The sequence below is a fragment of the Taeniopygia guttata genome, chromosome 27, assembly GCF_048771995.1.
Source record: "Taeniopygia guttata chromosome 27, bTaeGut7.mat, whole genome shotgun sequence".
In the NCBI taxonomy this organism is placed as follows: domain Eukaryota; kingdom Metazoa; phylum Chordata; class Aves; order Passeriformes; family Estrildidae; genus Taeniopygia; species Taeniopygia guttata.
This window is the reverse complement of record NC_133052.1, coordinates 171,275-187,128: the sequence shown is the minus strand read 5'-3', so window position 1 is coordinate 187,128 and position 15,854 is coordinate 171,275. Positions and strand designations below refer to the sequence as shown.

Below are 15,854 nucleotides of genomic sequence, written 5' to 3'. Positions count from 1 at the left end.
ACTAGACATTTAAGTTCCCTTCCCCCACAAATGATTAATTTAAAGGGCTGGGAGGATGCATCAAGATCCTGTCATTGACAGGGTGACTAAATGCTTTTTGTATATTATTAGGTAAATTCTGTCCTTTTTAATCTGCTTTTAAAGTATCAAATTTGTAGTTTGCCAGAACTGCAAAGCAAAAAAAATACAGCAAGTTTCAGGCTTACAGTACTGCATACAACATGGAAAATGTACACGGAAGATTTACTGATTGTGTTCCTTACTGTGTTGCAAAAAATACAAACTTATATTTATCTTTAAAAAAATCTAGGCAGCAATGAATTCATCTAATGTCATGTAAGAGTTTAGAAGATTAACAACTATCTGAAAAATTATTATGCAGTGCATGGATGTTTGCCACTTAGTCACAAACAATATAAACAAACCTCATCATCTCATTTTCCCATTCCCTCTCTTGCCCTGAAGAATGCCAAACAGAACTTCTCAATAAAGCAACTTATTTCAAGGGAAGAAGTGCAATAAATTTAACATACACTCCAGTCACTAGGCATTAGAGAGAACCTCATCAATTCAATTCTGTCATACTATTTTTCAATATATTAATAAGAAAACCCATATCCCCTTCTGCTTTGCCCAAAACCAGACTGTCGAATCTCGGTACTTCAGAACTGACTTTTTTCATTCACAAAACATGAAACAGGTATTTGCAGAGCTTGGCATATACAAAATCCTTAATATTGCTTCTGGGAGATAAGCCAAAAGGAATACCAGGGCCTGTTAGCAGCACATCTGACAAAGAGAGGGCTTTGTACAGAAATCACAAGTTAAGGTGATTTGTCTACATACAGTTTTCTAAAGGTATCATCAAAGGACTTGTACATTCAAACCGTAAACGTGACACAAATCACAAGAGGATGGAGCCATCTGCTCACATGTCTTCCACAAAGCTGTCTTTTCATGCAGGTACCTGCCTCACGCTAACCACTCATGCTACAAGAGACTGAGGAGCTCCTACAGGAAGGGTATCTTCCCAATAAAAGCAATGAATGGCCACCACCTTGGGCCTAAATTCTTACGGTGTCTTTGCAAAACAGACTTTTACCTGCTTTGAGATCCACACCAACTACAGCACCATGGTGCATGCTTGAACTACCCAGGACATGCGCCTTCAGGACCAACCAACACCTCGCAATTGGAATAGACACTGGAATAAGGGACCACTGATGTCTAAGGCATCAGTGCTGCCCCACAGCAAAGCCCCACAATTCTCCTTCCCCAATACAACACGGTCAGGAAGATATTAACAATGGCCAAATTCCGGCAGCATGAGAAACACAGAACAACTTGCTTACACCAAAGGAAAACAGCTTGTTTTCCCACTGCCTTTACCCATACTGTGTCTCCTCATCTCCTCATCCAACCTCTGGTTTCTCAAGGAACATCCATTTGAACATCCGTAACATAAACATCCACGTTAACACAGATGGACAAGCACAAATAAATACTGTATCCCAAAATATTTAAAATGTGCTGCCAGATGGCTTTAAAATTCATAATGAAAGATCTAATTAAAAGCTCTTCTCCTGCCAACACTCCATTTTTGGAAAAAAACTAAAAAAGTTAAATAAAGATTTTTTAAAGCCTATCAATATTTTGTAATGTTTTGCTTTATAATTACAAACTCCCCCAGTCTCTGCCATGGATGAAACAGGCCAAGTCACATGAACCAATACTAACTGTAAATTCCTTTCCCGAGAAGGTGGAAAAACAAAATTGATATAAATGATTACTAACTTTGGGCAATTTCTCCTTTAATTTCAACTATTCCCATTCCTCTCTCTCCCTCCTGTTTAAAAATAAAAGCTCAAAAGAAAATGCTGCTGCTTTCACAAGTTTTGGCTGTAATTAAGCAGGTTTCACTGCCACAAGTTATCAAAGACATTTTAGAAGAAAAAAAATTTCTTACTTTCCATATGAAACATGAACTTTGAGGTCTGTTTACTACAAGATTACATAGAACTCTTACTTGGTTTTCCCTGCATCTTATCTCCCCAATAAAACCAGATGATGGTTTACATACGTTTAAAAATAAATATACATATAGCTTCAAATTAAAAGTAAGCACAATATTAAAATGAAGTATAAGATGTTTGGAGTGTACAAGACTGTCAACTAAGTACATCTGTTCATTAACAAGAAAGTCCTGCTAAGACCAAAACACACATAAAAGGAATGGTTTCAGAAGTGCCAGTATTCCACATGCACGAGGAGGTGACAATTACTTACCACTGGACCTGTTTTTGCGGTTTGACTTCCCTCCTGTAAGAAGCATCTTGAGACTGTTTCGAAACATGGTGATCCTGTTCCAGTTGGTTTGTTGCAAACACTACGGAAAGCAGAACAACAGACACAAAATCAACACTCCCATTTGGACCACTGAAAGCCATTACGGAGAAGAGGTAAAGAAGAGCTAAAACCAAGATAAAATGATGAAAAACTATTTTGCCAGTTAAATTCCTAACAACAAAATGCACATAAACTCTACCATTCAGTTTGCTTTCAGTTATCTAGGCTTTATTTCCAGGACACACAATCCCAGGGCTGCTGGAAGAGCCAACCTATTTTGCCAAATAATTTATCATCACACAGAAATGGTAAAGACATAGCATTTAGCAAATTGTCTCCATTTCCAATCACTACTAAAGCCAAACCCATCAGAAGGAGCTGCTGCCCTTCCCATTGCCCAGAAAATCAATCCTGCTGACACCAGCCACAACTCCAGATGCTCTGCAGCTCTTGGGCTGGTTGACCGTCAAACTCTCCTGTGAGTTGAATAAATTGTCATGAGGAGAAAAGTCACTCAAATCCAGAGTAACGATACAAAAAATCAAACAGAAACATCATCCCTATATTTTCCTTGCTGTATATGTCTCAAGAGCAAAAAAAAAGGTTGTTTGAGTATTGTTGAGGATAAAAAAGTGTCTGGGATCACCAGGCACACTGACAGCCTGTGCTGGGGAACAGTCATTTATTAAAGCATGTAAAGCATGAAAACAACTACACCAAAACCAGTTCAAACCCGACAGAAAGAATTGTGAAGAGTCTTTGATCGGTACATACAGTAAACCACAATTTTCTTTCTGTTGTACACATGATATTTCATAGTTACAAGATAACACATTCGCCTTGTAAAAATAATGATATTTTTTTTTCCTGCAACAATATTTGGTTCCTCTTGGAGGATGCTCAGTAAATGCCATCTTGCATTTCTCCACACTTTCAAGTCTAATAATACAATAACTCACAGTTCAAAAAGCTTTATATCTATATTTAAAGCCACTGAAAGGACTGCTGGACTACAGAAAGATGACTCTGCCCATGCCAGGGGGTTAGAACTAGGTGGTCTTTAAGGTCTCTTCAGCCCAAAGCACTCAGTGATTCTGGGACTCTAGCTGCAATTCCTGACATGGTTCCTCAGTGTAGCTTACATGCAATACTGATGTATTCTATGTGTAAGCACTCATTAGACTTACACCCTGATTAGTTAAGGTGTTCACAACACAGAGGAGCAGGTGACCAAAATCAGCTGCTGGTTTTCATTTTCATGCACAACTGCATCCCTTTGCATCTTTGAGTAAACATGGTCACAGCTCTTCCTCTTTTCAGCCAACACCACTAAGCCAGAAGTAATATTTAAGAATAAGCACTCTAAATTAAAAATCCCGTTGGTTGTATTAGTCCATGAAATTAGAAGCATTAAACAGCAAACAGAATTACAGTATTAGGAAGAGCTGGATCAGACAACTTTTCATCCTACCCCGTGAACTCTTTAATGCACCTCACAGCCCAGGTTAATGCCTTTCTCCAGAATCAGCAGCAGCTCTGGCAGCAGAAGCAAAAGCTGCAGGAATGTGATAGGGATCTTTCACACCCCTACTAACACAGGATGCCTCTGGCAACAATTTGGGCAACCAAGAGCTACTACACTTGATTTGTCCTTTATCTTGTCATTTTTAAGTTTACCAAACAAAATGAACACATTGTATCAGTGCAAGTCTCCAAATGGTATCAGCAGATAAATAAAAAAGATATAATCTCTATGCAGCATTTTTAGAAAAACCAGCTCAAGAATCTCCTGGTTTATGTCCAGACATTCTGACACATGTTGTTTGATCTTCTAACAAATCTAAATTTCAATGAAATACACAAACAATAATCACTTTCTGGAGCATGAGAAGGCAGTAGTACAAATATGATGAGGAAAAAACCACAAAGTGGAGGGAGTAGAGGCAGACTGAGCTCTGCAAGCTGCAGACTTACACCAAATGCTAAGCTTGAACAAGACAGTGACATCTCATTAAATCCTTCAGGATGACTAAGGCCTATTTCAGTGTTTTCTTGATCTTAAGACAGAGTTTGTAGACAGGCTGCAAAAGCCACCTCATGTTTTCAGTGGCTACACATTATTATAGCCCACAGAAGTAACTTTTGCTTCTTTTTATAGAGACATTGTCTGTCAGACACAGAATTACTAAATCAAAGCAAATTTTTTTGCCTATATACCACCAGTAGAACAACCAGATCCCTGTATTCCCCTCCCCTCTGATCGCCCCACTAAAAATAAAACTTTATTTTATATAAAGCTGATTAGCAAAGCTAAGCTCTTGTTCAAAAGAGTGTCTGATGTCCAATGAGTCATACAAACATTGCAAATTTTGTGCATGTCAGCATGAGAAGCTATTAAATGTATATCTTAAGATTAGAATTCTGTGTTTTTTCCAATAAGACCAATTTCTTGACAAGTGGCAGGAGCTCCATGAACTCCATGATGATCAAATCCATTAAACTCTGCCTCACCACAGGGGTGGGAAAAACTGATACAACACTGCAGTCTAAGGAAGTATGTATTTATGAGTTTGGTCCATGCACATTTAAACACGCAGGAGCAGAATTTAGAGATTAAGTTTGGAGATGAAATATTTCCAGGAACTTTAGGAATGAAAACAGCACTGTTGTGACTTAGCAAGCTTGCCAAGAACTTCTAGGATTATTTGGAAATACAAAAACAACATAGGTATTAAATGCACTAAACCCTACCAATTAGAGGTCTTTAAGCAATTAAGACTTTATTAAACAGAGTTCTCTAATAGGCTTTAGAACAACAGAATTAATTGTTTGATGTTATGTTTCCTCACAAAAGCCTGAGCACCAATAACCATCTTGGGGGGCCTGACATGAAAGCCAATTTGCCGATCCACTCTTAAACAAAATACTTGGAGATCTCTGGACTTTCTGGGATCTTTCCAGATCTGGCAAATGCTGGGATCTTTCCTACAGATCCTGCACATACTCCTATAATCCTAGAGCCCCTGCACTTGTGCTCTGTCCTGTCCTCCTGATATGACCACACTGTCTTTGCTTCTCCAACTATCTGTGACAGAAAAACGTAAAAATACACCCATACAACACGTAACAGTATTCCCACTGAAAAACGTGTGCAGCAGGTCAACATAATGTTTCACAAGGAAGCAGGAGGTTGGCCTCAACCCCTGCTTTTCTTTTATCAAAAGAAGCAGCCATAAGTGCTCCAGTTAAAAAGCAATTCTGAGAGCATAACAAAGAAATATTCCCATGTTTGTGAAGTTCCCAATAACAGCCTTAAGGTGAATGTGGCCATACAAATTTCTTGATGAGTCTGTGGTGATTATGCTCACTCAAAGCCTGTGGCATTTTGTTCAGAGGTAATTTTTATACAGTTACAGCCTGGGAGGAAGGAGACAAGCACTGTATTATTATGGAAACCCATACAATTTAGCAGAGGAACAGCTTATTTTGGTGCTATGCTTGGAAAACAGCACTTCCAGAGGCTGCAGCTGCTTGTACCTCGAGCTGAGGCAGAAGGACACCACCAGGAAGATGCAATGCTCAATCCCTCAACACACACATGCTCTGTGCAGGCTTGACCTTCCCCTTCTCTGCTAACATGAGATTTGTTTTTCTTTCTGCCTGGAACACAGTCATATTTCAAGTAAAGACAAAGGAGAATAAAAGCACGGCTGCTCTCAGAGAAAGACTGCACTGACAGACAGCTTATGATTCACTCTGAATCCAGAGAAACTAACTACTCTCAAACAATAACAATCCTCATGAGATAACCCTGCCAGCCACAGAATACCAACTAAAAGACTTTGTAACAATAACTTTTTGGTCAACATCTGAATTTACTTTTCTGGGTATTTCTCCAGCAATACTTTTTATTTAAGTGTTAACATTTAACACCTATTTAAAATGAAATCAGAAACACCGCAGTAAAGAATGCAATCACTCACTAGGAAAAAGCCAAAAGTCAGTTCTCACCTCAACATGAAAATGGGATGACCTTGAATTTCAAGAAATTTAATTTTGAACCAGGCTTTGTCATTTTGCATAACCTGGTTTCTAATTCTAGATTAATGATACAGACTGAATTCCCAAAGGACACTTCCATTTTCCATATACAATGCCATAATTATCCAGCCTTGGAGAAAAATGACAACCAAACAAAAACTAGAAATGCCATCACCTCGCTTTCATCAATTCACCCGTGGTGCTTTTAGTGTCTTCTGTGTTGCTCATAACAGTAAAAATTATTGCTTTGGTTTTAAATATTACTAGTAACTGCTTCCATCAACAACCAAGTGAACAGGTATCTAAACTTGAAATAAAATGTGAAACAATTCTGCACAAGCTGAGTCTTGCTAAATTGTCTTGAAACAAATTTTAGGGCACTTCCTACAAGCTGGAATCATAAAATGGCCAAGAGTGGAATGGATCTTAGAGTTCACCTGGTCCCACCCCCTGCCATGGGCAGGGACACCTATTACTCCAGGCTGCTCCAAGCCCCATCCAGCCTGGTCTTGCACATTTCCAGGGTTCCAGGGGCAGCCACAGCTTCTCTGGGCACCTGTGCCAGAGCTTCACCCCCCTCACAGGGAACAATTTCTCAGTGTAATCAAACCCACTCTGTCACTGAAGCCATTCCTCGTCCTGTCACTCCAGGTCCTTGTAAATAGTCTCTCTCCATCTTTCCTGCAGGCTCCTTCCAGGTGTTGGAAGGCTGCTATGAGGTCACCCCGGAGTCCTCTGTTTTCTGAACAGTCCCAGCCTTTCCTCACAGCAGAGGTGCTCCATTCCTATGATCATATTGGTGCCCCCTTTGGACTCACCCCAACAGCTCCACATCCTTCCTACACTGAATCAACAGCACTGTGCCAGTATCCACCATCCTCATTCTGCCTCAAATCACCAAAAAAATGAAATGCAGAGAGTTTCTTGCACTTCAGCTTTTGGCTGTGACATGGAGCATCCAAAAGCTTGTCACTCAAAATCACACCAGCCCCATACTGGATGTTCTGCTTGAGGTTCCTATCAATCTGAAGTTACTTTTAAAGATTAATTGGTACAACAGAAAATAAAAAAAATGGGTAATGTATAAAGTCAGAAAATGTTATAGGACTTGTTTGTTCCAAGAGATTAAAGGAAACTGTGATTATTTATTCTTTTTTAAATAATCAAAAATACATCTTAAAATACAAACCTAAATAAGGAGGTGCTGTAACCCTGTTCTGTAAACTTGCTCAAGTCCCAGTAATATATTATATGAATCTGGAGTTCAATCCATTGGCAATCACTGGAGATTTTCTCAGAACATGGAATATTTTGGATTTTATATTTTAAAAAAACCCAAAAACTGAAAAATTAAAACACCGACCTACATTTTTACAGAATTCAGTCACTATTACACATTACAGTTACAAAAAAAAAAAAAATCAATATTTTAGTTAGTTAGAATGAACTCAATAAATAACATAATACCCACATATTGTTTTATTACATCCATGCTCTCTCCTTTCCTACCTCCAGTAAGAATAGAGGATGATCAAACACTAATATGTGAAAGCTCTTACATCTTTTTCTCTAATAAATCAAGTTAAGAATTGGTAAACTGTTATAGAAAGACAGTGCCCTTGTTCCACTTGAAGGTGCTCACACATTAACAAAGAAACAACAGAAGACAACTGTGACTCTATTTAAACAATTAAATCATGCCTGCAAAGAACACATGGGATTGTAGGAAGAAAAATTTTTCCTACCTTGATATCTTTAGACAAGTTAACTCTTTAGCAAGAAGTGTCCTCCTCCATTCACTGCAAGTCCTGAAAAACAAAGAAAGGCAGCAATTTAGAAGCATCTTCTCAGCACCCTCTGTGCCCCACCCTGTCCAGATGCACACACAGAGCTGAAATAATCCCATCCCAGGAATAAACCTACAACTTTTCCAGAGGATTACTGTTTAAGCATCAGGCAGACCCTACTCTTGATCCTTACACTTAAAAAGTGAATGTTCCTGCTTTTAAATCGCTGATAACCAATACTGACTTTAGTTACTTGCCTCTTCCTTCTCACCACTTTTCAAATGGGAAGAAAAAAAAAGCAGATATACTGCCCTTTGACACACATCATATAGTACATGATTTACAAGTGTATTTCCCTCCATCCTATCAAGTTATCCTGCTGAAAGACTACAACCTCCCCACTGTGGGTTTTTTTTTAACTTAATCCTTGCATAAAAATAATTCCCAAGAGGGATCCAGCACTAAATCAAGGGTTCAGTACTTGGCCCTTCACTCTGTCATCACGTACTTAGAACATGAAGTTCACCAACGAAAAGCCACAAGAAATATATCCTGCCACTTACTGAAAAAGATGACAGCAGCTATTTTATTTCCAGCTTGTGTTTTATTTGTGCTGACGATTTTGTATTACACCCTTCGCCAATCTATTGTTTTAGAAATCTCGTTTGAGAACCAGCAAGTAGAAGGAAATAGAGACACATTTCATTTGTCATCCAACAAACAAACAAAAAGAATCAAAGTAAATTGAGGCCACCTTGTATTTGCAAGTTTGAAGCAGAGTAAGTGTTCAACTGCATCAGTCGGGTTTTTTGTTCTCCTGCAAGAGGATACTGAGAAGCCATTGACAGCTTTACTTGGTATTCATGGTGCTCCCAGAATCGTAACAGCGACTTCTCCTATGGTCTTAGAGTAATAGTATTGTATGTAAAACTAATATATTCTATAAATTAAAGATATTCCATAAATTAATCTAAAACCCTATTTTATTTCTCAGGACTGCCTTTTACCTCCCTGCATTCATTTTTTCATTTCTCTGGGAAAACAAATTAAGAGCTAGCAACAACAGAGCCCTTCCATAGGAGCAGGGAGGTTTCATTCAGCGAAGCAAAGAAACACCTCCAAAGGCAGCTCATCCTACACCACTAATGGGGATCCCGTGATGGGAGGAATGTCCCACAGCCTCTGCCAGAGACGCCAGCTCCTAGACACCCCTGCCCTGGACTCTGTCCCACCGGCTGCATTCTGCTGCTCTGCCAGAGGATGCTCCTTCTTCAAATTCCCTTCCTGGCTTGTACAAACTGCCTGTGCCCCAAACCACCTGAATGCCCAAGCATTTAGCCTTTGGCAGAAAATGTCTGATCAGAAAGACTCAGCTACAAATGTTTCAGTGTCCAATCATGTAGAGCCCAAGACCAGCATGGAACCTAAACCCAAACAGGCTCAGATCAAGCAAGACTTTTATTAGACATTACTTCACAGGATTTAAGTCCGGGGAGTTTCTTTAAGGGCATGGAGTGACAGGACAAGGGGAGAATGGCCTCAAGCGAAAGGAGGGCAGGGTTAGATCAAATATTGGGCAGAAATTGTTCCCTGTGAGGGTGGTGAGGTCCCAGCACAGGGCGCCCAAAAGAGCTGTGGCTGCCCCATCCCTGGAAATATATAAGGCCAGGTTGGACAGGGCTCAGAGCAACTGGGTCTAGTGGAAGGTGTCCCTGCCTCTGATATGCTGCGGAACTGGATGAACTTTAAGGTCAATTTCACCCCAAACCATTCTGGGATTCTATGAGTCTAAATAAATACCTCTATTCCTTAGATCCTAAACAGACAAAAGAAAAAACAGATCTTAAATAAATATTTGGCCTTCTCCACATTCTTTTAAATGGTCCAAATCTGGGTACTTGCAAACACCTCAGGTGAGTGAGTAATTTTTTTTCAAAAGCAGCAACATTACAATTTTTGGAAAACTGAAAACATTCATGGAATAACTAAAAAGAACTCCTTATAAATGTTTCTGTGTGCTGCCATCTATCTTCTTAATACAGCTCTTAATGTGATACCCTGTAAAACAAAGAGCAGAAATGGCCTGTGCTGTGTGAGTTGCAGAGAAGCACTTACAACCCGTCATTTGCTCAGGAACTCCCCATCTGCGTTCCATGAGCGGATCCAATGAATCTGCTTTGCATTGAGCTTTTAAACAGCAGAGCTTTTATCTGCTCACAGGATTACATTAGAAATCTTTATGTGAATGCAACAGATATTAGTGGGTTGTCAATAAAAACTGAATGTCATTAAAGTGCTTTAATTCTTTAAATGCCTTTAACCCTCTAATTATATATGTAAATTCTGCTATTGAACTGTAAGCAGATGTTATAAAAAGTTATAAAAGCAGAATGTTATATGCTATAAAAGCAGAAAGCTGTAAATTCTGACACGATGTATCACAACAAATACATTTAAAGATTAATATACAAGCAGCTTTGGTGGCAGAGAATAACTTTTAGAATCATTCCCACTTGATTAAACACACAAATCACCCACTGGCATGGCATGTCTCAATCAGAAGCAACATTCAGTCACGGTTTCTGAAGATAATGAAAAGTCTGGAGGCTTAAAACCTCTGGCTGGCTGCAAGTCATAGTATTTTTTTTTTATTATTATTATTATAAAATTATTCCTTTTCTTTTTATTATATCAGCATTGGTTTCCCAAGTTCTGCTAGACTTGGCAGGGAGATCTTAAGTCTTCCCTCCCAAACCAGTAACTGACCAGTTCTCACTTTTCTCTGCTGGTTTCCACCCCAAGTACAAGGTGGGTGTTGGGTAACACAGTCCCTGCCAGGCACTGTCCTGCCAACTGCTGAACTACTGCAGTCTTCAGACTCCTTCTGTCTCTGCCCATGAAGCCAATTGCTGCAAAGTGGGATCCTTTGCCCATAAAATCCAGCTAGGAATTGACAGCTATCAACTCCAAACTGTCATCCAGGTTTGCAAATGTAAAACATGACCATGGATTAGGAATATTCTTGAGTTCCACCATAAAGACAATAATATATGAATGCTTTTTGCCAACATTTACGTCAGGAACAACATAAAGAAAACCCACTGAGAGTGTCACAAGGCCCTCCTGTGACACAGAGTAGCAGGAAAATACACTTTGCCCACTGACTTTGCAACCAACTGCTAATTCCTTTTCTTCTGAACAATCTACAGACCAGAACAGAATCAGTTCAAATATACATTTCTTATAGCATGTTTACTGTTCTAGTGTATCCGTCACTTCATTCACCTCCATCACTATAACAGAAATTATCCAATTTAAACAGTTTTTGATAATTCTCTGTGTTTGGGACCTTTTCACTGCTTCAGACAATTTCTGACTGAAGCCATCATGGACAGAGCTGCTCAGACAGTTGAGAATGAAGAGATTATTATGTAATTTCCAGACTAAGAGAACAAAGAAATTATATTAAAAAGTACAAGTTGGTAATAATGTCACAAAGCCAAGTAAGCAAACACTTAAAAACTACACACTCAGGACAGGAGGTAGTTAAGTAACTCAGACACAAACTAGTCATCCTGCAGACCCAAATAATTTCTTGCTTATATACCTCTGTTAGTTAATAACCATTGACTTCTTCTGCAGAAGACAGTGTTAAAAACAACTGAAGTGTAAATCGGCAAAAAGATGCATGCACATTCGCCACCCCTCTAACATCCTTCACATCCACGCTGAAGTATTTCTTAAAAGGAGCTTTTTTTATATTCTGTTAAACCCTTAAGTATATGGCATGCAAATTAATTCAGTTTTTTAATAACCTAGTGAATGAATGCAACGAAAAAAAGCATAAAATCAAAGCCATCTGAGTGACTGCCCAAGAGAAGGGCTCCTACCCAAGGTAGGAATTACTGAAACAGGCAAGAATGGTTTATGAAAAAACAACCCCAATATTGTCAACACTTTCAGCTGTCAGAATTAAGCACCTTCTTGTCACTCTAATAGAGAAAACTGCCTATATGAGGAAAGAATACTTTCAGGTACAGTAACACACATTATAGCTGCAATATTTTCCTGTCAGGCTAAAATCCATGAAGAAAAAAAAAATTAAAGCTTTAAGATTCAAAGCAGAAGCCAGAAAAGCTGCCATCCATGGAGACTTGACTACATAGTCTGAAATCACACCAGAATGTTTGATTTCACAGCAACAAGTTTGAGAAAAGTCTTGAGATATCTTGAGCTGAATACCACCCATCCTATATTTGAAAATATTGAACATTAGTACTGAGAAACATCCAAATAAAAGGCTGAAATAAGACTAAATTTCTATTCATCCCAGAGTAAAAAAAGGAAGCTTTTTCCTCTCGATCAAGCAAGCAGGTAAAATCCACAGCAATTTTGAAAAGCTAATTGAATCTGAAGTCTCTGCACCAAACATAGCACAGGTCACATGTATCCTGATCTCAACAGTATAATTATATTTTCCCAGAGAAATTAGCAACTTATTCATACTTTTATCAACAGAACATTAATACACAGACATTAAATAAAATGACCATCTGTCTTTGAAAACCAAAACTACCCCAATGATCAGAACATGCTGCTCAACCAGTCCTGCTGGAAAGTAAAGGCTCTAAAATGGTCTCATGAATAGGGATTTCAATCTTTAAATGCAGTTATTTTTCTAGTTTTGGCTGTCAGATGCACCAGCTGGCATAAATTGAGTAAGCCTGGATGGAATTCTAAAATCAAATCAAATCACAGTTTAAATTCTTTGCACATATATACATGTTGGAAAGAAAATACATGCTGACTAAAAATACTCTTGATTCCAGTTCTAACTTGAATACATTAATTTTTAAGCAAAACATGTGTTTTAATTATGTCTGTCACATAACAGACCAAAAATCAGGAAAATGACAGCATTCTTTAAATTATTGTCATGTTAACTATGACTGACCTAATTTTACTGGGGACTAATCCGGAAAAAAAGCCTCGTGTTTCCATCTTGACAAAGAGTTTGTCTTCTTAACCTCAAATTCTCTAATTAAAAGTAGGATTTGAATCATATGTTACCATACATAATGACTGCACTTACGCAGTTCATTACACAGGAAAGTAGACCATTGATAAATCAAGAATTCCACAAATAAAACCATACAACATAACACTCCAGTCCAGAATTAGATACCTCTTGGCTGATTTTCAACAGTATTAAACAAGCATCCACTTTACCATATTTTAAGTTGGCAACAGATTCTTCATGATCATCACTCTAAATAACTATGGGAAAGCATCCAGACCTCAATGGAATCATGAAAAAAAATCAGAAAACTGACCATGCTTTAAATTAAGATTTTTTTGCTTATCACATATGCCTTAAAAAAAAAAAAAAACAAACAAAAAAACACCCTGTGCGTTAAATCCAGATGACATCCACATTCTGCTCTTCACAACTCAGACTCCTGCTTTTATATCGCAATTTTAAGGGGATCCCATTTTATTTCCTGCTCACAAACATTTCCAACCTATTCATGAAGGATCGCATTTTTCAACATCTTAATCATGTTTGTCAAAATTTACAAACGCCCCTATTTACCACCTTTTCCCCAGCAATCTGCAGGCAGGAGTTGTTACTATTTTACAGTACCTGGTGGTCCCCAGCCCTCATCTCTGTCATATTTTCACACTCAAATTACCATTTTATTTTTAATAACTGACAGATAGACACTGTTAGAATAATGTAGGAGTTAGTGGTGGCGACACAACAGAAAGGAGCAATAAGTACGTGTAAGTCTTGGGTCATGCTACTCTTACCAGCAAATCTGCTCAATGGCTTTAGAAAAAGAACAAGTGAGTGAGTGATGATTATTTCTTGACTGGTCTTCATTTCAAGTATTCCAATACTGTAGGCTCCAGAAGGAAAGCAAGCCAGTTATTTTTGTTGTTTCTTCTTGTTTTTCTTGGTTGTGCATGCTTTTCAATGCCAAGAAATGGATTTGGGATTTGCCTCAGTGAATGATGACATAAGTTATTGATGATTATACATGCCTACATCTGCATTCCAAATGTACGGGAAAATACATTCCCTCTCCTTCCCTCTCTAGAAGGCATTAGATTACCTCCATAGGACAGACTATAGATACCATTTTAAAACACTGCAGTATTCAGCTCAGCTGTGTTAGCATTGACTTTGATACATACTTCCTGATACTCCTTGACTTTATCCACAAGTCAAGCACTGAGCATTTCCTTTCCCAGAATGAAAGAGAACAGTGTCCCCAAGCATTCTGGTGGTGGAGGGACTCAGAAAAGCACCGGAGCTGCAGCATCACCACCACCCATGCTCACGTGGCTCTCTGTGAAACCAGGGAAAGGACTGTGCAGTAAAGCAGGCAGGAGGGGTAGGGCAAAGCAAATTGCATCTCCGGTTTTTCCAATGCTCCTGGTACCAGCCAGCTGAAGTGACTAAGGCACTTCTGAGCCACAGGCAAGGATCATGAGGCCAACAAAATGTTTTGGTTTACAACAGGGATAAGTTAAGAGGGTACTTGGTATTCAAAGCCCACTTCTTAAGCCGTGGTAATGTAGTTTTCAGGAATCACATTGAAAGTAAGTCAGTCTTGGATTTGGGAAGTACTTAGCTTACTCTGGCTCTCTCACTATGCCTGCTACTGTTTATCTCCTCAAGGCTTTGTGGACTTTGATTCCCTTTGTGGACCCCTAACAGCTTGCTTTATGGTCAGCTGGTTTCTCCGGTTAAAAAAAAAATCTCACTGGGCTTTCAGTTCTCACTTGCATCAGACTGAGAACCACAGTTGTTTTTGCCAGAACTGTAACTCTGTATATCTCCATTTTTGCTGCTGGTTGTGGGATGAAACCATAAACTCCTGATTGCTGTTAGTTGAGGAGGACAGTGTGGAGTGGAGCTCGTGGATAGAACACCGAATTCTTTTGAAGTCTGCTATGTGCTGTAATTTCAAATGTACTCATACAATGGCTTCATTTATAACTCATAGTTTAAACACACTGTCTGAAGTAACCCTTTTGGTTACATTCCCAATTCATTGGTCTCAGACTTAAAACAGCAGTCCATTGTCTCCTTTGCTGTAGCTAACATAGCTAAAATGCCTGATTCACCTTTATTATACTCTGAAACAATGTCGATTAAGAAACAATGGTCTAAAACTTCCTCAGGCAAGTTCTGCAGAAAAACATTTCTGACATCAAGATGCATTACAGCAAATACAGCGATTGCCTGGCTGTATCACCACCCATATCAAAAAGGCTTTTTTCTTTAGCAAGAACAAGTCTGAAACATGAAAAATAGTTAAATGTTCATAATCTTGTAGCTAGATCGGATTATCCTACATCTAAATTGAGTATGGATAGCACATTTTCTGAAGTTTATTGCTTTTGAAGATAAATTATGCAAACTATACTGCAGAAACCACTTCAGGATAGTGGTTTCTAAATCCAAAAAAAGGCATATTTTCACAGCTACCAGAGAGCTTTTATGCTCTATAAACATGCACAAGGAAAGCAAAGGAGGAAAATCTCTGCTCTCGGCTTTTGGGCTCTTGCCATTAAAGCAATAGTCACAATCCCTACTGCCCAGCTGTGTGATACAGTCATTTAACTTGTCAACCTTTAGAGATTACAAGACCCATGAATAAATCCCTCCTT

General features: G+C 38.7%; 1 protein-coding gene across 12 annotated transcripts in view; it reads right to left on the bottom strand.

The window, feature by feature from the left end:
* TANC2 (tetratricopeptide repeat, ankyrin repeat and coiled-coil containing 2) overlaps positions 1 to 15,854 on the bottom strand; it is a 151,637-nt gene that overhangs the window by 120,581 nt on the left and 15,202 nt on the right. For all 12 annotated transcript variants that reach the window (XM_072919093.1, XM_072919095.1, XM_072919097.1 and 9 more), the window contains 2 exons: positions 8,133 to 8,195; positions 2,287 to 2,386 (listed from right to left, as the gene is read on the bottom strand). In XM_072919093.1, coding sequence (XP_072775194.1) covers positions 2,287 to 2,353 — 67 coding nt within the window. In that variant the 5' untranslated portion in view covers positions 2,354 to 2,386; positions 8,133 to 8,195. The remainder of the gene's footprint in view (positions 1 to 2,286; positions 2,387 to 8,132; positions 8,196 to 15,854) is intronic.